The 24,205-nt window shown below is 42.9% G+C and overlaps 1 protein-coding gene across 1 annotated transcript; it reads left to right on the top strand.

The window, feature by feature from the left end:
• The first annotated feature begins 1,822 nt into the window (after positions 1–1,822).
• LOC115195852 (protein phosphatase 1 regulatory subunit 3G) lies at positions 1,823–4,190 on the top strand. The gene has a single exon (XM_029756167.1). It carries the CDS (start codon positions 1,917–1,919, stop codon positions 2,757–2,759), a length of 843 nt encoding a protein of 280 aa, XP_029612027.1. The 5' UTR covers positions 1,823–1,916; the 3' UTR covers positions 2,760–4,190.
• Positions 4,191–24,205: the final 20,015 nt, after the last annotated feature.

The following is a 24,205-nucleotide window of genomic DNA, read 5'->3' as shown; positions in this document are numbered from 1 at the left end:
TAACAATGGAAATCTACAACTCTGTCTCTGTCTTCAAATGTTTCTTGTAAGCATTTTCCCTTCCTGGACTCTGAGACCTTGTGGGAATCTGTGGTAGAGAAGAAGAATGTATGACAACTTAGCATAGACACTATACATTACCCTTAGTTATCATCATTGTGATTTCTATAGTTTAGGCATATAGCTAGCTAGGCCTAACTAGTTGTTGTGTTATCCATCTAGCAATAATAGTGCTTGTGTTGACACAAGTAGCCAGCTAGCTAGTTAACATGCTGAGTGTCTCACGTAATACCCTTTGGGTATGGATAGCCTGAGAAATAGGTTCAGGGAAGATAAGACCATATAGCCCAGCTAACGTTAGCTAGCGAGTAGAGACCATAGCCTATTTGCCAGCTTCAGGTAGCTACACTGAACAAAAATATAAACGCAACACACAACAATTTCAAAGATTTTTACTAAGCTACAGTTCAAATAACGAAATCAGTCAATTGAAATAAATTCATTATGCCCTAATCTATGGATTTCACATGACTGGGAATACAAATATGCCTGTTGGTCACGGATACCTTAAAAAAAAGGAAGGGGCGTGGATCAGAAAACCAGTCAGTATCTGGTGCGACCACACTTTTGCCTCATGTAGCGTGACACACCTTCTTCGCATAGAGTTGATCAGGCTGTGGAATGTGGTCCCTCTCCTCTTCAATGGCTGTGCAAAGTTGCTGGATATAGGCAGGAACTGGAAAACGCTGTCGTACACGTCAATCCAGAGCATCACAAACATGCTCAATAGTTGACATGTCTGGTGAGTATACAGGCCATGGAAGAACTCTGGCATTTTCAGCTTCCAGGAATTGTGTATAGATCCTTGCGACATGGGGCCGTGCATTATCATGCTGAAACATGAGGTGGATTAATGGCATGACAATGGGCCTCAGGATCTCGTCATGGTATCTCTGAGCATTCAAATTGCCATCGATAAAAAGCAATTGTGTTCATTGTCCGTAGCTTAAGACTGACCATACCATAACCCCGCTGCCACTATGAGGCACTCTGTTCAAAACATTGACATCAGCAAACCGCACAACCACACGATGCCATACAGCTGTCTGCCATCTGCCTGGTACAGATGAAACCGGGATTCGTTGGGAACCCGTTTTTGCCATTGGGATATTGGGCCTATTGCATAGTTGTGTCAATGAGGTGGTCGGTTTTCAACTGATTTACACTTATCACGTGGTTTGTGCAGGCTGAAATATGGTGCATCTGGATTCTATCGAATAAAATGTTTACATTTGTAACAAGCACGGTAATAAGCAATCATTGTAATTACAGACTACAATTACTACCAGTTACATGTTGTTAATACAGTAACTATGCATTATTATAGTTAATTACTGTAATTAATTATGTTTTTACACTGTAATAAGGACCCCCTAAAATGTAGTGTTAACAAAAAGTTAGTCTTCCCTGTGGCTCAGTTGGTAGAGCATGGTGTGTGCAACGCCAGGGTTGTGGGTTCGATTCCCACGGGGGGCCAGTACAAAAAAAATGCATGAAATGGTATGAAATGTATGTATTCACTACTGTAAGTCGCTCTGGATAAGAGCGTCTGCTAAATGATTGTGATATAAATATGAAAGTAATTTGTTTATTATGAATAATTCGATGACTTTGTAGCCTAATAACGTGCGTCTTTGGCACTCGCTCCTGCGCGCTGGGCAGGTGAGCTGTTGTTTGTAAACTTGAATTAGGCCTACGTTGCAATGACGTATTACAATGACGCTGAATACAGCAACAGGCAGTTAGTTGTATGATGAGCTTTTAAGTGGGCGTATCACACTAAGTGAAAAGTTCCATCGAGAATCTAAACTCCCGGAACTGTTCTGGTGCATATCCATAACGCACACATTACCGATATGTCCGATTCAGCCCTCCTGCGTGATTCCAAGCAGTGTTCTCCAAATTCAGGGGGAACCATGCTATCAGGGAGTGAAGATGAGCCAACGGAGAATAGTGATGAGGACTTGGAAGATGGCTTAATCGAACCACCAGAAATGTATAAGAAAGACAGGCGAAGGGCGAAATCTCTGCCCGCATATCCGGAGCAGGCTATGCTTTTTGAAGAAATAGCCAGTAACGGCCGAAAACGGGTGAAGTTCGCAGACTCCATGGGGCTTGATTTAGCAAGCGTGAAGCACTTCAGCACAGCAGAAGACCCGAAAATCCCTTCCAAGGTATTGTCGAGATTGCAGAGCTTTCTCCCTCAACCACAGGACCGAGAGTATACAATTGCGGACCTGTGCGTAAACTTTAAATCTACCTTGACCATGGACCGTCTCATCCCAACTTTCAAGATGCCAGTTGAGTCTGATGATTTTGAAACCAAGGTATTACAGCGGCACGTCCACCTGGAGAAGGTGACCATCACTCAGTTTGACATCCGTGGGCAGATTCGGACGAATACTCAAAACTGTTGCAAGAGGGAAGTTGGTGTGAGGTACACATTCAACGAGTGGCTGTCTTTCGTGAACGCGCAGGCGATACCCATGCCTTTTGATGAGAATACTGTCGGTGAGCGCTACACATTTACCATGTACACACCTCCGTTCCTAGACCCATCTTCCTCTGTGCACTTCGCCGTGTACATCAGGAATGACCAGGGCGAGTTTTGGGATAACAACCATGGACAAAACTATACCTTGAAGTATCACTGTGCAGGTATGCCGACTTACGAGAGCGCAGCATTCCATGCCACCTGAAATCCGACGTTACGCACGTGCGTAAAGATGGTGTCGCTCAACCAGGTCTCTTATGAAGTTGTTCTCCATCACGCGGATTGATATATACTTTTCAGTGAAGTGAATGTATTTTCTTCTTACTCTCTGAGCCCACCGTTGTGTTATCAATGTGTTCATGAGTTCATCATGATTGTTATGATGTTAGGCCGACTGTATCATCCTTCTTTCAAGTAAAACACGGAGTTGACAAGTTTGCCTCTGTCCAATTGTGTCTTCTGTTCTGCAATGACATTTAATAACACAAGAATTTACAATAATAGTCGTTGGACTGATTTGCAGTTAGATCTCATTTTCTGAATTGAGGAAGTTAACTAATCAGGACCCATGGATGGACTGATGAACATTTCTCAGCTACACTGCCAATGGGATCTACACAGACACGGGACTATACTAAAATACTTTAAATTAGGCATTTTAGGATACATGATACACAGTACATCTCATATCGAAGAGGACTTCACCTGTTCTACATCACATTTGCCTATCATGTCATCGAATCAGGAGAGCTATCCTACTGTGCTGAGTTGTGGATTCAGTTCAGTCATTTATAGGAATTGTGTTGTGTTATTCAGTTTCATGATTTTGCTAAACTTGTGGCACACTATTTCCTATAGATAGCACTACTTTTGACTAAAGGGAATGGCTGGTCAAAAGTAGTATACTTTAAAGGGAATAGTGTACCATTTCAGACATTGCCTTTGATTCAGGGCCCAGAATAGTGCAGAGTATGAACATGTGTGATTTATCCAAGTTATAATGCCATCATGGAAAGCAAAATCTGTCAAAGAGTTCTCTGCCATGAAATATATGATTTCCTGTTTAAACTCCCCTGGGCACAGAGGAATGATTAACGAGCAATCTGTCTGTCATATTAGTGTGCATGGCTACTCAGTGAACAGCTTGATCAAATGGTCTGATGCAGCAGGTTCGTGGAACATGATGCACAAAACGTATTTACTGCTCTGTAGAGCATTGGTTTCCCAGTGTTGTTAACAGCATTTCTGTCCCAATTACAGCTATGACTGCATTATATCTATTCTACATGTTATGTTTGGGGGTCCTAATAGTTGTCAACAAATGTATATTTAAAAGCATACATTACACATCTAGGTAGCTATAAAGTCATACAATAGGCCCATTACAATATTCTGTAATACAGTTGTTTAATGTAAAACATATCTGTTGGCATTTGGACATCCATACAATTATATAGGATCTGTATATCACCTTATCAAAACTCCTCCACTGCTTTCTCTACAATCAGAACATTCAGAGGGCGTTTGTAAATCTGTTGATGGGTATGTGAGCAGCACATGACTGATGCCAGTGATGTTACTTCCCTTGTTTGGCCTGTCATGTACCCTTTAATAAAATACTACATGGTGGCTGTCAGGTTGTTGTCCCATACCTGTCCCCTGACCAAAGTTCAAGAGGCAAATCAGCAAATCACGTGGAGCTGTTTATTCTGTCAACAGAGAATGGCTAGTTTCTAGGCTTCAGCTCTGCAGTGATCTCACCAGGCAAGATCCATACGAACCTGAGTTCAAATACTATTTGAAATCATTTAGAATAGTTTTAGAACCCAGGTCTGGCGTCTGGACAACATCCATGCTGATGGAACGTGTACTCGTTCATGTAACTGTTCAGTCGGTCTCAGAATCTTGGGCTACTGAACTGAATGTAAAAATAGACTATAGACAATGTGAAGTTAATCTCAATCTTAAAATGGTACATGCATGTACGTTGATGTAACAGTAACATGATATGGTGACATTTTAACCTTAGGATTCATGCACTGTACATGACATCAACTGGGCTATTGAATATCAACCAATAAAATAGACCACATTTTCAAATGCAGAATCCTCTTCTTTTTTTTCCCAACAGTACATGACATATTGAAAATGATTATAAACTGTCCTTATCAAGTATCCTTTCATATTTTTCAAATGCCATCAGTCCAAGTTGTCTTACAGTGATACCTCCTGGGTTCAAATACTATTTAAAATCTTTCAAATAGTTTTGAGTGTTCGCGCTAGCCTGCCTGGAGTACTAGATGGTCGAGGCTTGCCATTTGGGACTGTTCCAATGGATAAAGTATAAAGTATTTCAAACAGTATTTGAACTCAGATCTCCTCCCCTTGATGTTCATGTACTTCAAATCGGCCTTTGTTGATCACCCTAAAACGCTGATCAGAAGCAGAAAATATATTTAGAGAGGACCTCTGGGGGAGCTTTAAACTTTGACTCTTATTTGTTGAGTAATATGATCTTTACACCCGTCTCGGTCTACTACTAGGTCACTGCTCATCCAAAACAAACAAAAAGGGGCTATTTTGTTTTTAGAACAGGTGGCCTTGTGGGATACATTCACCCGCTTACCCAACCTGAATTTCAAATATCGACAATATCATCCATTTCCATTATTATTGGCCATTGCATATTATTATTCTGACGGTATAATGCATTGTGATGCAGATTTAATGCATTATAACACTTAGAATAATAATATATGCCATTTAACAGTTGCTTTTATGCCTGCATACATGTTTTACGTATGGGTGGCCCCAGCAGGAATCAAACCAACGACCCCTGGCGTTGCAAGTGCCATGCTCTACTGACTGAGTCACGACTAAAGAATAGCGAGACAGTAATTCAATTCAGATATGCATATCTTTAATCCATTTATACACCATCTTACATGACAACAAATCATATATACAATACACAATTAAAAGACTGGCAAAAATATAACAAAGGAATCAAGGCTGTCTGTACACTGTCTGTTGCACCGTTACGGCTCACAAAAGAAACGTGAAAAGCGAAATATACTATGGTGAAGAGAGGGTATATAGTGACCAAGAACAATAGTTATGTAATCGACGCAGGACAGTTGCCCAGTCGGAAATCAACCAACCCCTCACATCTTCCCTATTCCCACCTCGTAGATCTGTATTATACTTTGAATCTAGGTGCCTCCCACAATGCTTTCCCCCATATCCATCCAAAGGTTGCGGGAAATTAAGCTTCTGTGTGGAAAGTGAAGTTAGGTTGAGGTTCAGTGCTCCGTCTGCCATGGTTTCTTAGACACCGTTTCCTGTCGTTTTAAGGCAGGGGCGGAAATCCCGGGGGGGACACGACCCCCCCATCCTGGGAAAAATATGATTTGTCCCCCCCAATATATCACTGAAACATAACTATGTCATTTAAATAATATTAATAATACGCAATGAAAGCAATTGTGCTGATTATAGACACTTAATAGCGCGTTTTTAAGTTTCAAAAGATTGCGACCCCCCCCACCCTTTGCCTCACAATGGTTTGATCCACTGCCAGTTCCTTATTTGGCAAGGTAACAGAGGGGTGGTATCCACTGTCTGAAAGGCACTCAATGAACGTAACTGACGTGAGGTTAATCCAGTCAATCGCGCACACACACTAGCTGAATATGCAGAGCTAGCGGGCAAATATTAAGTATTAAGCTAGCTAGTACCTATTCCATTTATGTGGCCTCGTCAAAGATGGAATCTTTGCTATCGTCAATTTATTCCAAGATCAGCATGCAGATGATGTAAGTTAGTGCTTCAAAGTCCCTGTGATAAGGTTAGCGATAAACTGAAGTCCAAACTGAACAGAACTACACTCTCTTCTACCATTGTCTTAAATATATTTAATGGTCTCGTTGCAAAAGCTAAATTGTCGCAAGGGAACTTTTATTTATTTATTTTATTTCACCTTTATTTAACCCGGGTAGCAAAGATTATAGCAAACACCACTGAAACGGAATTGGTGCTCTCTAGCTTTGCAAATTCAGCTATTGTTGGAAGCCAGTCAATATGAAACAAACTATTAAAATTACAAAAGGTTGCAGCATATGTTGTGTAAATGGTGAACTCATACAGCTGTCAACTCTTGTCATTTGAATCCGTTTCACATTTGCTAGCTACCTTTTAGATCGAAGCCCAAATAGAATGATAAAAGATAAGATGATAGAAGCCCATCTCCTACTGTAAATAACCTTCACACTGTGTGTGTGTGTGTAGCCAGCCAGCCAGGTAGAAAAATGGCAGAAAAATAAAAGACGGACATCAGAGTATTTTTCAGTACACCAAAACGCAAAGTAAGAACCCTAGTAGCCTAATATCTCAAAGACTAGTTGATAAAATGTTCATAAGAAAGAAATAAAATTCTAATGGAAATGTTTCACAATGATGTCATTAGGCAGAGCAGGCAACATATGGCACACAGACAGCAGAGTTGGGGACAGATATGCAGGGACAGACTGGCAGAGACAGGGAGTCTCAGGTAAGTTTGTTGAGTCTTTGTTTGGCAACATTATGAAAGGTTCTCAATTTTTTTGACTTGTAAAATAGGAACATAATTGGAAAATGCCATGGATACCCCCACTCTCAACTTAAACTGGTGACTGAACTAAGATTTGTTAAAGGCAATGGTATTGCTGTTGTGATTAGTTGTGTAGTTTTGGGTACCGGTAGTTAGGAGTACGGCAAAAACCTTATTTCTTTGGTTCCTCAATATACATTTACCATATTACAATGTAGGCTATGTGTTACAGCACTACTTTTGGTGTCCCCCTCAGGAATTGCTCTTGGGAAAATTTCATGTAATTGTCCCCTCCAAAGTTGATATCAGATTTTCGCCCCTGAAGGCAGTCCATCACTGCCCCAATGTCCATCAGAGGTTCCTCTTTGACCCCTATTCCTCAACGATAGTCTTCTGGGTCAGGTACATCTTACCTATGTGGAGAGAAACAAAAAGTCCGCAATTTGATATGTCGTTCTTCACATTGAGATTTGTTATGGTTGATTTTGTAAATTCACGTCACTTTATAGGGAGCATTTGTGTGCCCAAAATACTGTAAATGCTTGGCTGGTGAGGTTGTCAGACAACTAAGACTTAATTTCCCCACAACATTTCAGTGATTCAGATGAATACTGTGGGGAGACTATGTGTAACAAATCAATATTGAACTGTAACCCTTGGTGCAAAGTTCAGCTCACCCATACTACAAGTTACAACAGTGACCTACAGTATCAATATCTGGTGACCTGTTCTGACAGTCCGCTGTGCAATTGGAATAGACAGTCCAGACTCCTCATGAGTGCACATTAGATAAATGTTCAATCTGTTTAAATGTGCTGCCAGTTCAACAGTTCAGATTCAAATGCATTTTTTGCACTTGCATATAATGCACAGATTCATGACAGTCACCAGTTATTGAAAATATCAAGATTCAACTATCATGGTCTATCCTACACACACAGCCTTTAAATCACATTTCACTGGTGTTAAGTTGTTCACAGCTTTTAACTCCTATCAGCACTCAGTACACATACGGTACACACACACACACACACACACACACACACACGCAAAAAACTGCTGTATCGACAGAACCAAAGCAGCCCATCCATCTCTCCCCCATTGCAAACACTTTCTTGACTGACACCGGGGCTAAACCTAACATATGGCTTTGGCATTAAAGACACCTCAAAGTGAGTCAAGGAAGCCATTGGTTAAAAGCCTGGCTTGTAAAGTGCGGCAAATTGTTGCCCCCACGGGAAAAGGGAAAAAGCAGAAGCAAGAGAGAGAGGGAGAGCGACGGTCAAAAGATGCAAGGTCAGCTAAGGCTGCGCCCAATCATTTCTCAAAGAGATGGCTCAGCAAAGAGGAGCATTAAGATCCATTTCGCCGAGCCCCCGCCCCTGTGTAAATATGTCCCGCGTCCTGTTAACATGGGCCATCCGTCAGAACCCCCTACGGCTGCCTTTAAAAAGAGCCACAGCCAGAACAGGGAGCACAGCCATCTACAGTATGTTGACATATAAACCAACCAGCCTTGTAACTGTATATTACAGTTTGCACCTGCTTAAATGGACGGTTTTAAAAAGAGTAGAGCTTCAGTACTGTGCCTGTTCATAAACCTACCAAGCCTTTGCAAGAGGAACCTGCCCCCCCCCCCCCCCCTTGCTGTGTGCTACAGTTTGTGTCGGTTAATATAGCTGGCTTTAAAAGAGCAGGGAATACTGCAGTGTTCCCCTCCCCCACCAGAGTGGCTTATTCACAATTCACCAAGGACCTTGGTGTTATTTTGGAGGTCTTTCCCTGGACATGAAAATATTGAGGAAAGACTTCAACACTGTTACCTGTTCAACTGTATAAAGGCCTGGGTCCTGGTTAGGATTGTATTCTGTGCTCCATTTTTGCCATTTTGAAGTATGGGACCGGTATAAGAACCCATTCTTGATTGCATATTGAACGCCAGTTCAATATTATGTTTTAACCAAAACAGGACAGGCTTTGCTGTGTGTGATAAAACTCTACGTTCATCTGGTATGTGCTGTGTTGCTCAGTGTATTATTTATGACTGACTGCTCGGTCAGATGACAAGAAAAAAAACGTGTCTTTTTTTTCATTCACCCAGCACTCTGCATCTCTCTCTCTTGCACTCTGTCACACTTGCATTATTCCGCGCAAGTCTACACAAGCCTGGTTCTCCTCACCGTCGTTTGCTGTGCTTCTCTCCAATGTGGGCATTGAATAGTGAGAACACACCCGAAAGCAGACCACTGTTATGCTAATCACCAACCTATTCCTTATATACTTTTTACCAGGACCTTTTATAGGGTATAGTGTGAGATTTCAGACTCAGACTTGCTAAGTCTACCCTCTATGCTCTTACCCTTGCCCTGTGCCATCCCTACAGTGTTTCAACCTCATGCCCTTTAACAGTGTGCCAGTCCTGCAGTGCTAATTGCCCTGGGGCCAATGTGGAGTGGCAATGCAGATTTCTTTTTCCCTGACATCAGCAGGGCATGGGGATGGCAGGCACCCCAGGGGGGCACCTGTGTTCCCACAGATAAACTGCAGCCAGGCAGACAGGCAGTCGGGCGGGCATGCCCTCGTCCTTCAGCCCCTCCACAGTGGCAGCAGATATTCTTCTCCTTTACCCATACCTTCTGGATACAAATTGCCAGTAAGCGCTGGGTATAGATCTAGAATCAGCTTGCCCTCTCCCAATCTTAACCTTAATCATTAGGCACATCTAGGATCAATCGTAACCTTTACTATTAGTATGCACAGATCTAGGATCACGTTTCCCTCCTCCAATCCTAACAATTGCTGATCAATCTAGGGGCAACTGCGTTTGACTTATACAAACCAACCCACCACACACTAGCTCCATCACAATAGTACCCTTTGCTGCTTCAACGTTATACTTATTTGGGTGTACGTGCGTTTTGTCTACAACCTTTATGTAGATTTCACTATTCGGGTGGCACAAAACTAATCTTCTGGTAAATACCACAACCACCACCGCAGATCATTTGTGTACTGTACTTAAAACTATATTTACAGGTGATACCATTGCGATTTAAAATGGAGACATGTTCCCGAGATAGACAGAGGACGCACTTTATAGGTTTTATTTTAGCAGTGCTATTTCGGGAGGTGAAGAACATGCTACGGTGTGGGGAACCGTTATCTCGTTAAACTCACACGCATTTCCCGATCTCCTAGTGCTTTTTCTATATTTAATCTCCTCGCGGCTGGTGAGAGGCCAGATGTTTCCAGCGAATTTCAAAGACGTGTGAACAGCTGGCTGGGTGTCATATAGGGAAGACTTTTGAAGGGCGAAAGAGAGAGAAGGTGGGGGGAAAAGAGAAAGAGGCGGGTAAGAGAGAAGGAGAGAGAGCGAGAGAGAGCGAGGTGAAATGCATCGTTCCCTCCCCCGCTAGAATACCAATTCCTTATCTGACAAAGTTTGTACCATAGTTTGTACCATATTTCTCTCACCGATCAACATCAGCAAACTCCTCAGGGAAAGAAGGAAGGAAGGAATGGAAGGATGCCCTTGATCGTATTGGAACGGGGCCCTCCTTCAGCCTGGCTGATTGTCCCCTCCTCTCAACCTGTCAAGGGTTGCCACAACTAGTAGTATCTCTACATTCTGACACTCCCCCTCTAACGCGCCAGTGCTGTTAATACACACCTCAATTAGGTGAATAAACGCGTCTCTATGCCAGTCCTCTGTGGTGCCATTAGATTCTGCCCCAATTTACATGGCAGACCGGGTTGGGAAAGCCATCTGAAGTAGGGTTGTCACGATAGTCAGCTGGCAAGGAAACGGACATAATTTATTGAGGAAAATAGTCCTAATGTTATGGGAAACCTCATGTTGACTTAGTGTCACATTTGCTTATTTTACAAGCTAAAGCACACACTATGTCATAAAGCAGGTTCTTAAAGTAGCAAAGAGTGAAGTCTACTTCGTGTTTTCTATTTTGCCATGGAAAATCAAATATCATAGTAAGGCGATACCATATACTCTAATCTGAAGCAAGCTTGTTGGGAGCGGGCCTGCTGGCTCCTTGTCCTAGTAATCGCTATCTCCTGCTGTTGTGCCTTTGAGCAAGGCACTTAACCCCTAAACAGCATCTGACCCTGTGCTTCAACGTGTGTGTGTGTGTGTGTGTGTGTGTGTACGCTGACAAATCTCTGTCCTGTGACAATAGACAATAAAGCAATCTTCTTCTACCCATTGAATGTCAGCAAAGCGACCCCATTCCAAGACAAAGCCTCCGTGGAAAAAGTTATCCCCAGTTGGACAAAAATATACATCTTTTTTTTTTAATCGACAAATTGTCTAGGCTCAATGTCTGGCACGCAAACAAATAACAACGAACAGCAAAAAGGCGGTATAACTCAGGGGAGACGGTTGCGAGCAAGACATGCAAGACACTCAGTCAAGCCAAGAAACATGCTTGCTAGACATAGACAGCCCACACAAATGCCCTGTTGTTGTCAGTGGCTTTTCAAACAGACATGTTTGATGTATCCAGTGGCTCCATTGAAAAAAATATGTATATCTCAAATGGGACTCGTCTGGTTAAATAAAAGATGCATCGATAAGTTCATATGTGATTTATATAGGAGGGTTAGTCTGGTCTTTGCTTGGAATTGTAGGCCTCTCTCAATGGGCGATGCTGTTGAGTGGTCATGTTTCAGCAGTACCACAAGAAGGCAGCAGTTACCTTCTCAATCTGTTTAAGTCTCCTACTATTTCATTCTGTCGTTCACCTTCTTTCCGTCTCCCTCTTATTCTCTGACGCACACACACACACACCATTCGTTTGTGGGTGTATCCCGGTACGTGAGATGCATCCCGAGCCTCCAAAAAACCACACACAAACGGTTCTTTAAATCGTCCGACGTGTGGCTGTGAAGTGGAGGGGGAGGGAAGGCGTGACTGTAGAAAGCAGGCGGCTGATGGCAAGGATGTCACACCGCGGATTCCCAACACATGCACGCACGTACACACACACACACACACACACTGTGCAAAGACAAGCAAACTGATGACACAAACCTTTCAAACATGGCACTGTGATGCGATTGCACAGGAGAACCACACACACCATGCCACGCATCATGCCATGATCACATATGATCATGAAAACCCCACCAGTGTACAGACAGAGAAAGGTACGAGAAGAAACAGAACCACGTTCAGTACATACAAACACTGTTCTCTCTGTAGTCACACGCTCGCATGCACGCATAAGTGCGCACGCACACACACATTCCTCTCTCAACTCTTGGTTGGTTGGGAGAAACACGACTCAAACGACAGAAAGACAAACAGAAAGACAAACAACGCAGCTTCCAGAGTTGAAGGTTAATGTTGGATTCCCTCTCTTTCACACAAGTCGTGACTGCTTCTGTACCGAGCCCGGAGATCATCTCACACAACACACACACACACACAAAGGTTATTTATTATTCACAGCATTCAGTGTAACCTTAAAATAAGACTGTGTGGTCTCTCAGCAAATAGAAGAGGCACATTATATTATTAGTGGAGAAGATACCGATATATATTGGGAGATACCGGTATTGGGTGTCAGGCATGGATGGTGTGGGGGTGGGGGGTGTGGGGGTGGGGGTGGGGGGGGGGACAGAACAGAAGGTCAGGGAGGGATTAGGGATTCCCCTCTTCTAAGGGAAGCTCCTACCTAGGGTAATGAGGTCAGCTATGTTGGACTAGGTACGCCTCACCACCCTCTATAATACATATTCCCTGTCCTCCTCATTATCCCCACTTCGAATAAAAGGTTCCATTCTGTATGGTTGCCTCATGTTCACCATTTTACCTCAAATCCAAATTGATGGAGTATAGAGCTTCACTGTCCAAATACATATGTAGGGCTCTGTATCCATCTGTCTGTCAGTCTTGGAATGGTATTGTACTGTTATACCCGACAAGACCAATTCTTGACAATACATTGCACTTTTACCAGGGGGATTTCAATATAGAGCTGGTAAGTGGTAACTGATATAGTATGAATCTCTAGTCATCTTCAGAAGGTCATCAAAAAAACATGATGGTTTCAAGTAGGGACTATAAAAAGGTATGACGCTGAATGGAAGAGCAGTCATCATTTACAAACCTAACATGCAGAATTCATAGTAGAATCATGTTCCTTAGAATCATGTCTCAAGGTAAAAGCTATTTTTAATCCGACCACTTCACATTTAACAATGTGCAATAAGTGGATCTCTTTATCACTGGGGTTGACTGCAGCACAGCGGAGTCCAAGGACTGTGTTACGCAAATTGTAAATATTAATAGCAAGTGTTCTTTCAATCGCTAACGCAAGATTCCAGCTAGAGTAGGGTTGCGTTCATTAGGCAGAAAATGGAAGAAAACCAAGTGAATTGGGAAGGTACTACCTGGACTTGTCCAATTAGAAACTTTGATTTTCATTTTCGGTTGTGAAATGTTTTTAAATGTTGTCTGTTGTGTGCTTGTCTATTGAATACAACCCAGGTGATGAAAACGTACAAGAGGGGCGACAGACCAGATGGAGTCCACGGGTGAAAAGAGAGTGGGAGAAAGATAGCTGGAGATGGAAACATAGAAAGAGAGAGAAACCCCAGACTTCAGTCAATTAAAAAGAGCGATTTGCCTCCTACTGACAACTTTTTGTGGAATAAACAGGCCCTGAAGAAAACTGAGTATAGTGTTCAGATGTCGCTTGTCAGATCTCTCTCTCACAGAGTTTTTGCCCATCCTCAAGCTAGCTTTTCAGCAGGCGGTAAGCTGCGGGTAACACAGCCACAGAACATGAACAGATTTTTAGTTTTTTTTTTAAAGCAACTCAAAGTGAGCGTATGTCTGTGTTTTTTTTTATATAAATAATAAACACGAGCTGGGGCTGGTTACGTTCTCAACATCTTCTCAATCTCGTTTCAATTTTTACTTTTGTTATCACTCTCTCTCGCTCGCGCTCTTAAAACACACACTTTCCCTAAGTCACACACTGACACACATGTAAACACACAAATGCACGCACACACAGCAAAGTCTTCTCACTACTCTGCAGCACAGCGCCTCTCTACAGGAGCGAATGCAACGAGACCCTCCCAGAGCTCCTTGATGGATTGCAGAGCGACAGGAGCCATGAAAGTGTAGAAGGGTGTAACATCATCACACGCAGTGGTTAGCCTTTTTGGGCATCTATCCCCCTCCACCCGACCCTCCTTTATCTAGCTCCTGTGTCCCAGGAGTGGGGTTCTGGGACCTCTTTGATTCCAGTTTTCATCTACAGTTGCCGTAGGCACCATTGACAGTGGAGGCAAGCCTTTGAAACTGGGGGAGAGAGATGCCCCCATTGTCCCCCAGCTAACTCTGCCCCTCATAGGGTTACACTAGCGCGCTGCGGCTCCACTGCACACAAAATGGCTTCCATCCACTCCCCTATATTAGTTACGGTATCTTCTCGACCAGAAGTATGAAAAGACAGACACGATTGGTTAGCATGTATAGGTTACTTTGTGAATGTGCGTAACTCAATGAACAACACTACATGTGTCAGTGTCATGGTTCCCCGGTCAAGGGGGAGGAGTATTTCTTGTTGTCCATGTGGTGAGCTGTGGAAAGAATTTTCCTCTTTATGGATAACAACAAACATTCATTCATATAGGTTAGTACACGTACAAAAGACCAAGTCAGTCAGAATGTAAGAGTACTATCACTGACCTTTAGGGAGGAGGGAAACACTACCAAGCGTATGTTGACTTTCTTGTCAATGCTATCTTTTTTGCGTCCAGCTCCTGTACTGCGTTTGGGCGGTGTGCGATTACAGTTCTCTGCTTTCACAAATGTACAGTAAAAAGCAGAGTGTGCAGTGGTTTTCTGATGGTCATACCCCCTCTCTAATCTCCCTCTCCACGCGCACACACACGCACACACGCACACACGCACACACGCACACACGCACACACGCACACACACACACACACACACACACACACACACACACACACACACACACACACACACACACACACACACACACACACACACACACACACACACACACCTCTCATCTCTCTGCAGTGGTGTTTTTCATGGGCACAGGCCTGCCACTAGTTTTACTCATCGTTGTTGATGTGTGTCGATGTTCAATGCATGTGTGTGCGTGTGTGTGTGTGTATGCGAGGCTGAGAGCGTGGGTTAGTGATTCTGATGTCTTCATGGCTTGGTTTTCTGATGGCTAACAATATCTGTTTTAGGTCTGATAACGGAGGAAGGAGAGTGAGGAAGAGGGAGGAAGAGGAAGGGAGAGAGCTTGCCCTGATTTGTTATGGTTGTGCCCATATCACAGCAGCCTCGGGCACTCCTGTGCAATTCAATGCCTGGGTCCCCCTGCATTACCTCCTTCCTAACGTTTGGTATATCGCATCACGGCTATTTACTGAATCAAGGCTATTTTCAGGAGAGCCTCCAGCTACAAGACTTGGGCTGCATCTCAAATGGCACCTATTCTCTATATAGTGCACTACGACAAAAGTTGTACACTAAAAAGGGGAATAGAGTGCCATTTGGGACGTTGACCTGGCTGGCGGTGGTTCCGTGTCCAGAGTACACACGCACGGTGAGAAGCGCTCCACTGAAAGGAAAAGCAATGCAATGGGGCTCGTCTGAAAATGGAGAGAGTGTTGTTTGTTTTTGGGAGATAGGGGAGGCCTAAGGCCATTAGAACTGCAGTATAACTGAACACACCTGTTGTTGTGGACAATGGCCAATAGCGTCCTTATACCAAACACACAAGCACACACACCAGTTAACAGGTCTTCAGGTCTGCTTCACACTGCACACACTTGCAGGACTGAACAACGGCGATCGTTTCCCTTTTTCGAGGAATTCGTTCTCCCCGTGCCCGTAAACTACATATTAAAGTCACTGCTCTGTGGCTGGTTGCCAGTTGATGAATAATGAATTGCATATAAAACTGTTCTGAAATGACTCCCCACGTTGAAGCGCCTTTTAACAAGATATGCAGCATGCCACAGGAATCCGTTAAGTTCCACCTCCACGCCGCTCTGAGTGCCGCAGTGATAAAGCCGATTTTATTAACGACCCAATCCCTGGCCCTGAAGGGGGAAAAAAAAAGGGAGACGAACTTTCAGTTGGCTTAACCTGTTGAGGCCAGGGGGCAGTATTGAGAATTTTGGAAAAAAATATGTGCGCATTTTTAACTGCCTCCTACACCAACTCAGAAGCTAGAATATGCATATTATTGTTCAGGTTTGGATAGAAAACACTCTGAATTTTCTAAAACAGTTTGAATGGTGTCTGTAAGTATAACAAAACTCATATTGCAGGCAAAAACCTGTGAAAAATAGATTAAAAAAAATGAGAATTTTGTGACTGTACTATTTAGTGTCATTGTTTTAAAGATACCACAGTGAGAAAGGATTCTGTTCGCAACTCCTACTGCTTCCACTAGATGTCAACGATCTTTAGAAAGTTGTTGGAAGCATCTGTCATGAATACAGACCGAATAAGAAAGCTTACAAGTTGACACGTCATCACTTCATTTTTTGCGCCTGCGCATGAATCTGAGAAGAGAGTCTTTGTCATTATCGTTTATTCTAGACACTTGATAGGTTGTGTGAAAATATTACTGATGTTTACTGATGTTTCACGTTAAAAATGAAACAAAAGATTAGTGCTAAACAACGTTTGACATGTTTAAACAAACGTAAATAGATTATTTACTAGGTTTTCTTTAGCTTTTCGAAGTGACTTTACAGTGCCCACCTCATTTTGTGGGAGCCTACTGAACGCTAACTATTTGGACATAAATGATGAACTTTGTCAAAAGAAACCACATTTGTTCTGGACCTGGGAACTCTGGCAGCGCCTTCTGATGGAGATAATCAAAGGTAAGGGGATATTTAGAATGTTATTATCGATATTAGATGATGCTAATGCTAACGGTATAGCTTAGCTTAGCTTAGCATATAGCCTATTGTTGTTAGCATAGTACCCAGTTTATACAAAATGTGATTTCCCAGTAAAGTTATTTTGAGATCTGGCCCTTCGGTAGCAATTACGAGATGATAATATATTATTCTTTGAATGACAATATTATAATTTACCAATGTTTTCGAATAGTTATTCCGTGATTTGTAATGCTGGATTCACTGGGTGCATTCGAGCCGAAAAAAATTCTGAATTTCACCGCGACTGTAAATGCTGTTTTTGGATATAAATATGAACTTGATGGAACTAAAAATGCATGTATTGTATAACATAATGTCCTATGAGTGTCATCTGATGCAGATTGTCAAAGGTAAGTGCATAATTCTAGCTAGTTTTCTGTCTGTTGATGCCCTTCTTTGAATTGGCTAAACATTACATGCAGCTATTGTCAATGTACTCTCCTCACATAACCTAACTTTATGCATTCTCTGTAAAGCCTCGGAAAATCGGACAGCGTGGTTAGATTTAGGAGATATATCTTTCAAATGGAGGAAAATAGTTGATTATTTGATTATTTGAAATGATTACTCTTGCAGTTTTGAATTCCCCGCCATGGTCACATGACAATGAATCCCATTACCGGGATTAGATCGGGATAAGATCCTCAACAGGTTAAACAAAAACGTCTTCTTCCCGACCGATGTAGCATCACGCCCAACTAACTTTTTGCAGGCTGCATGAAAATTAGGGACACTATGCTAAACAAGCTAGCTCGTCTTTGGGTTTGTCATCTAATTGGGCCCGCACGCACGCATACACAAAGGCCATGGCCCAATAAGCTTTGTCTGATCAAACGACGGGAACCAATGAAATACCATTATACCTAATTCGAATGAAGTCACCCTATTCGATTAGCTCTTGCCCGGTCTGACCACACCCAGCTAATAATGAGGTATAACCACGTCACCAAGATAAAAGTGGAGGTTTATTCAAGCTTCACCCCAATCAAAAGAGCTTTCTCCACATCCACACACGGGCTTTACTAAACTAATGAGCATGGCTTCTCCGCTATAGTGAGTGAGTGCGTGTATGTGTGTTTGGAGAACTGAGCTATCTCTGCCTCATATCTCATCACATAGAACACACATGCTCTAATTGGGGATGGTGAAGAGATGAAGACACCCCAGTGGCACCGTGTGTGTGTGTGTGTGTGTGTGTGTGTGTGTGTGTGTGTGTGTGTGTGTGTGTGTGTGTGTGTGTGTGTGTGTGTGCTCATGGAGTTCCCTCAGCACCACTGTTCACACAGACTAGCTCTGATCCTTCGCTTCAGTCCACTGCACAGCACAGCATAGCGAAGAGTGCGGGTTAAAAATAGCTAGCCCAGTTAAACTCTCATTGTTCTCCAGCTCTCTTTCTGAGTCTCCTCATCTCCAGCCTCTTCTCATGTTTCTGTCTGAACAAAACTTATGTGGGAGTTTTGCTGCAGTGAGAGGTCTGGACTCTGTTGGGATCACATTCCAGGGGACCAGGCACTGGCTTGGAGCACTGTCCCTTTAAAAGGGCTCCATCAATTTAAGTGAGCTCCATCCCCTTCAGTGGCTTTAATCAATAAGTACTTAGGGGCCACTGGCTGACAAGGCCTGTCCAGCACAGCCAGGCCAGATGTAGGCGACTGGCTCTTGACTTGCTCTCTCAGAGCCGAAAGGCCATCTGATCCCAAGTGGGAGAGAGAAGGATGGAGAGAGAGAGAGAAGTGGAACAGAAAGAGAGAGGGCAAAAGGGAGAGGGGGAGGGGGGAGGAAAAGGGAAAGAAATGGAGGAGTAGAACAACGGAGAGAGAAAACAAATGAGAGTAGGCTTATGTGAGAGAGAGCAAGAGAGGGAGGGGAATGAGTGTGTAAGAGAGACAACAAAGGAGAGAACAAGAGAGAGAGCGAGAGGGGCAGACCGAAAGACAGAGAGAGAGCGAGAGGGGCAGACCGAAAGACAGAGAGAGAGCGAGAGGGGCAGACCGAAAGACAGAGAGAGAGCGAGATGGGCAGACCAAAAGACAGAGAGAGAGCGAGAGGGGCCGACCGAAAGACAGAGAGGGAGAGAGAGGGGCAGACCGAAAGACAGAGAGAGAGAGGGGCAGACCGAAAGACAGAGAGAGAGAGGGGCAGACCAAAAGACAGAGAGTCAGGGATAGGCAGACCGAAAGAGAGTTACTGTTCATTTCTTATTACTTATTTCACTTTTGCTTATTATCTATTTCACTTGCTTTGGCAATGTACACATATGTTTCCCATGCCAATTAAGCCCTTTGAAATGAACTTAATTAAGAGAGATGGGCAGACAGAAAGAGAGTGAAAGAGATGGGCAGACCGAAAGAGAGAGAGAGAGAGATAGGCAGAACAAAATTAGCATTCAGTACAAAGAATTTTAAACTGTAAATTATTTATTGGTTTGGCAGCCAGATATGTGTCCTGTTGCCACAACCCGAGGGATGGCCAGTGAAAAGTGCAATGTAATGTCAGTAATATTTCCAGCTTTGTTTTTTTTTGGCTTTCATACCAGGCGGATTTTCAGTCATGTTAAGACTGGCCTAGTACTATTGCTTTAATGTATTATTAATAGTTCTTGTAGTTGCTGTTAATGGTAATACCATTTCAACTACTACTGTTACGGATACAGGTATCCTGTGTGTATTTCTTTTCTCTCCTTCTCCCCTACTCACAGGTGGCAATCACCATTGCCTAATCAGTCGCTAATCAGAAGACACACCTGCTCCTTTTCCCTTACCCAATCACATCCCCTTTCCCTTGGTCTAAAAGTATCCCAATCAGTTCTCCCAGGAGATCTCTCTTTTGTTTTTGCACCTATGTGTCACTTTGTCCGTTATCCTGTGAGTATTGTATTGTATTGTATTGTATTGTATTGTATTGTATTGTATTGTTATGGTGTATGACTGTTTGTTGGTGGGAAAGGGGGCTAACCAGCCAAGTCGCCCATGGGCCTACATTACCCCTGGGAAAACAGTGTCTAAATACCCTAGTTAGAACTGGGCGGACCACCCACTGTATTTTTGGTTAGTTAGCTAGCTAGCTGTTCTTAAAGCAGGCTAGACTAGCTTAGGGATTTGTTTGGATATTTATTATTTCTTTCCTTGGTCCAGCTCAGACCCTTTTTCCCACAGCCCAAATACCGTGTGTTTAAACAAACCATTAGTGTTTGATGGTAAATTTAAGTTGTCTGTGGCTATTAATTCTCGCTGTTCCTTTTCACTATTATGATTTGTATGAGATATGTTATAGGTCTCGTTTCCATCCCCCCCTAGACTGCAGGGCAAAAGGGATTCGTAACAACTACTATTATTATTATTGATGCCATATTGCTGTTGGTCCCACCATTGTTGTATATGTATACTTTCACAATGTAAGTAATTTAACTTGCCATGTCAATAAAGTCTACTGAATTGAATAGAGAGAGAGAGAGATGGGCAGAACGAAAGGGGGAAAGTGAGAAAAATATCCTCTGTGCACAACGTAAAACACCAAATAATGCATGCAGACAGAATTAGGCTGATACCCACTAATTATCAAAATCCAGAAAAAAACTGTTAAATTCTACAATCGCGAAAGTGATTCCCAAACCTTCCATAACAAAGCCATCACCTACAGAGAGATTAACCTGGAGAAGAGTCCCCTAAGCAAGCTCTCTCTGTTCACAAACAGACCCCACAGAGCCCCAGGACAGCAACACAATTAGAGCCAACCAAATCATGAGAAAACAAAGAATTCTTTCCAATGTGTCAAGTAACAAAAAAACAGAGCAAACTAGAATGCTATTTGGCCTTAAACAGAGAGTACACAGTGGCAGAATACCTGACCACTGTGACTGACCCAAACTTAAGGAAAGCTTTGCCTGTGTACAGACTCAGTGAGTATAGCCTTGCTATTGAGAGAGTCTGCCATAGGCAGACCTGGCTCTCAAGAGAAGACAGGCTATGTGCACACTGCCCACAAAATGAGCTGCACTTGCTAACCTCCTGCAAAATGTTTGACCATTTTAGAGACACATATTTTCCCTTGGATTACACAGATCCACAAAGAATTTGAAAACAAATCCAATTTTGATAAACTCCTATCTATTGGGTGAAAGACCAGTGTCATCACAGCAACAAGATTTGTGACCTGTTGCCACAAGAAAAGGGCAACCAGTGAAGTACAAACACCATTGTAAATACAACCCATATTTATTTTCCCTTTGTACATCGTTACACTATATATAGCCATAATGACATTTGATATGTCTATTTCTTTGGAACTTTTGTGAGTAATGTTAACTGTACATTTTATATTGTTTTTCACTTTTGTTCATTATCCATTTCACTTGCTTTGGCAATGTAAACACGTTTCCCATGCCAATAAAGCCATTTGAGAGAGCGAGAGATATGCAGACTGAAAGAGTGAGAGAGAGATGGGCAGACCGAAAGAGATTGAGTGGCAGACTGAAGAGAAATATAGGCAGACAAAGAGTGAGAGAGAGCATGAGATGGGCAGATCGAAAGAGATGAAGAGAGAGAGCTAGGCAGACCAAAAGAGAGCGAGAGTGAGAGCGACAGGCAGACTCACCGACCTCAACCCAGAGTCTCTCAGAGCCTTCACATTCAGCCCACTAACACCTCTCTCAGACCACAGTAAAATCACAGTTTATCTGAGGAGAGCGGAACCTAACCATGAAGCATCACGGCCCAATTAATTACATGCCACTAAACAGGCTTACAGATGGATTGTAAACATTACAGAAATCTACCAAAAAGCAATTAGTAGCCAACAAATACAATCTCTCCTGGATAACTTTTTAGCCTTAACATTCTCCTACAGCAATGAAGATGTAAATTTGGACGTTTGGAACAGAAACTTTATATTTTACAAATTAGCCTCCTTGGCTAATCTAAAGAAACATAAGAGCAAACCAAAAATAATAGATCATGAAAAATGGTCTGATAATGATAACAAAAATCTAAGGAAGTCATTGAGAAATTTATCTAATCAAAAACAGAGAACCAGACAAAAATACACTCTTTCAATATGGGGAAACACTGAAGCAATACAATCACACCCTAAGAACAAAAAAGGAACAGCACATTAGAAATTAGCTGGATGTAATTGAGGAATCCATAGAGTCAAACCACTTCTGGGAAAATTGGAATAAATTAAACAAACCACATGAGGAATTGGCTATCCATAATGGTGATATGTGGAGAAATCACTTTGCAAACCTCTACAGCAACATAACAAAGAGCCCAGAACAACAAGATATACAAGAAAAATTACAAATCCTTGAATCAGAATAAGAATTATTAGAAAAACAATACACTCTACAACCCAAAAAGGCCTGTGGTGCTGATGGTATTTCAAATGAAATTATTAAATTTACAGACCACAAATTCAAATTGGCTACACTCAAACTTTTCAACATTATCCTGCACTGCAGGTATTTTCCCCGATATTTGGAACCAAGGATTGATCACACCAATCTATAAAAATCGAGACAAATTTGACCAAAATAATTAAAGAGGAAGTTGCGTTAACAGCAACTTGGGGAAAATTCTCTGCAGTATCATAAATAGCAGACTATGTCATTTCCTTGATCATCAAATCAAATTTATTTATATAGCCCTTCGTATATCAGCTGAAATCTCAAAGTGCTGTACAGAAACCCAGCCTAAAACCCCAAACAGCAAGCAATGCATGTGAAAGAGGCACGGTGGCTAGGAAAAACTCCCTAGGAAAAACTCCCTAGAAAGGCCAAAAACCTAGGAAGAAACCTAGAGAGGAACCAGGCTATGAGGGGTGGCCAGTCCTCTTCTGGCTGTGCCGGGTGGATATTATAACAGAACATGGTCAAGATGTTAAAATGTTCATAAATGACCAGCATGGTCAAATAATAATAATCATTGTAGTTGTCGAGGGTGCAACAAGCACGTCCGGTGAACAGGTCAGGGTTCCGTAGCCGCAGGCAGAACAGTTGAAACTGGAGCAGCAGCATGGCCAGGTGGACTGGGGACAGCAAGGAGTCATCATGCCAGGTAGTCCCGAGGCATGGTCCTAGGGCTCAGGTCCTCCGAGAGAAAGAAAGAAAGAGAGAAAGAGAGAATTAGAGAGAGCATATTTAAATTCACACAGGACACCGGATAAGACAAGAGAATACTCCAGATGAAACAGACTGACCCTAGCCCCCCGGCACATAAACTACTGCAGCATAAATACTGGAGGCTGAGACAGGAGGGATCAGAAGACACTGTGGCCCCATCCGATGATACCCCCGGACAGGGCCAAACAGGAAGGATATAACCCCACCCACTTTGCCAAAGCACAGCCCCCACACCACTAGAGGGATGTCTACAACCACCAACTTACCGTCCGAAGACAAGGCCGAGTATAGCCCACAAAAATCTCCGCCATGGCATAACCCAAGGGGGGGCGCCAACCCAGACAGGAAGACCACGTCAGTGACTCAACCCACTCAAGTGACGCACCCCTCCCATGGACGGCATGGAAGAACACCAGTAAGTCAGTGAGCCCCTGTAATAGGGTTAGAGGCAGAGAATCCCAGTGGAAAGAGGGGAACCGGCAAGGCAGAGACAGCAAGGGCGGTTCGTTGCTCCAGCCTTTCCGTTCACCTTCACACTCCTGGGCCAGACTACACTTAATCATAGGACCTACTGAAGAGATAAGTCTTCAGTAAAGACTTAAAGGTTGAGACTGAGTCTGCGTCTCTCACATGGGTAGGCAGACTATTCCATAAAAATTGAGCTCTATAGGAGAAAGCCCTACCTCCTGCCGTTTGCTTAGAAATTCTAGGGACAATTAGGAGGCCTGCGTCTTGTGACCGTAGCGTACGTGTAGGTATGTACGGCAGGACCAAATCGGAAAGATAGGTAGGAGCAAGGCCATGTAATGCTTTGTAGGTTAGCAGTAAAACCTTGAAATCAGCCCTTGCCTTAACAGGAAGCCAGTGTAGGGAGGCTAGCACTGGAGTAATATGATCAAATTTTTTGGTTCTAGTCAGGATTCTAGCAGCCGTATTTAGCACTAACTGAAGTTTGTTTAGTGCTTTATCCGGG

This window comes from Salmo trutta, chromosome 6, assembly GCF_901001165.1.
Source record: "Salmo trutta chromosome 6, fSalTru1.1, whole genome shotgun sequence".
Lineage (NCBI taxonomy): Eukaryota > Metazoa > Chordata > Actinopteri > Salmoniformes > Salmonidae > Salmo > Salmo trutta.
The sequence above is the reverse complement of the archived record's forward strand: the minus strand, read 5'-3'. Positions and strand labels throughout refer to the sequence as shown.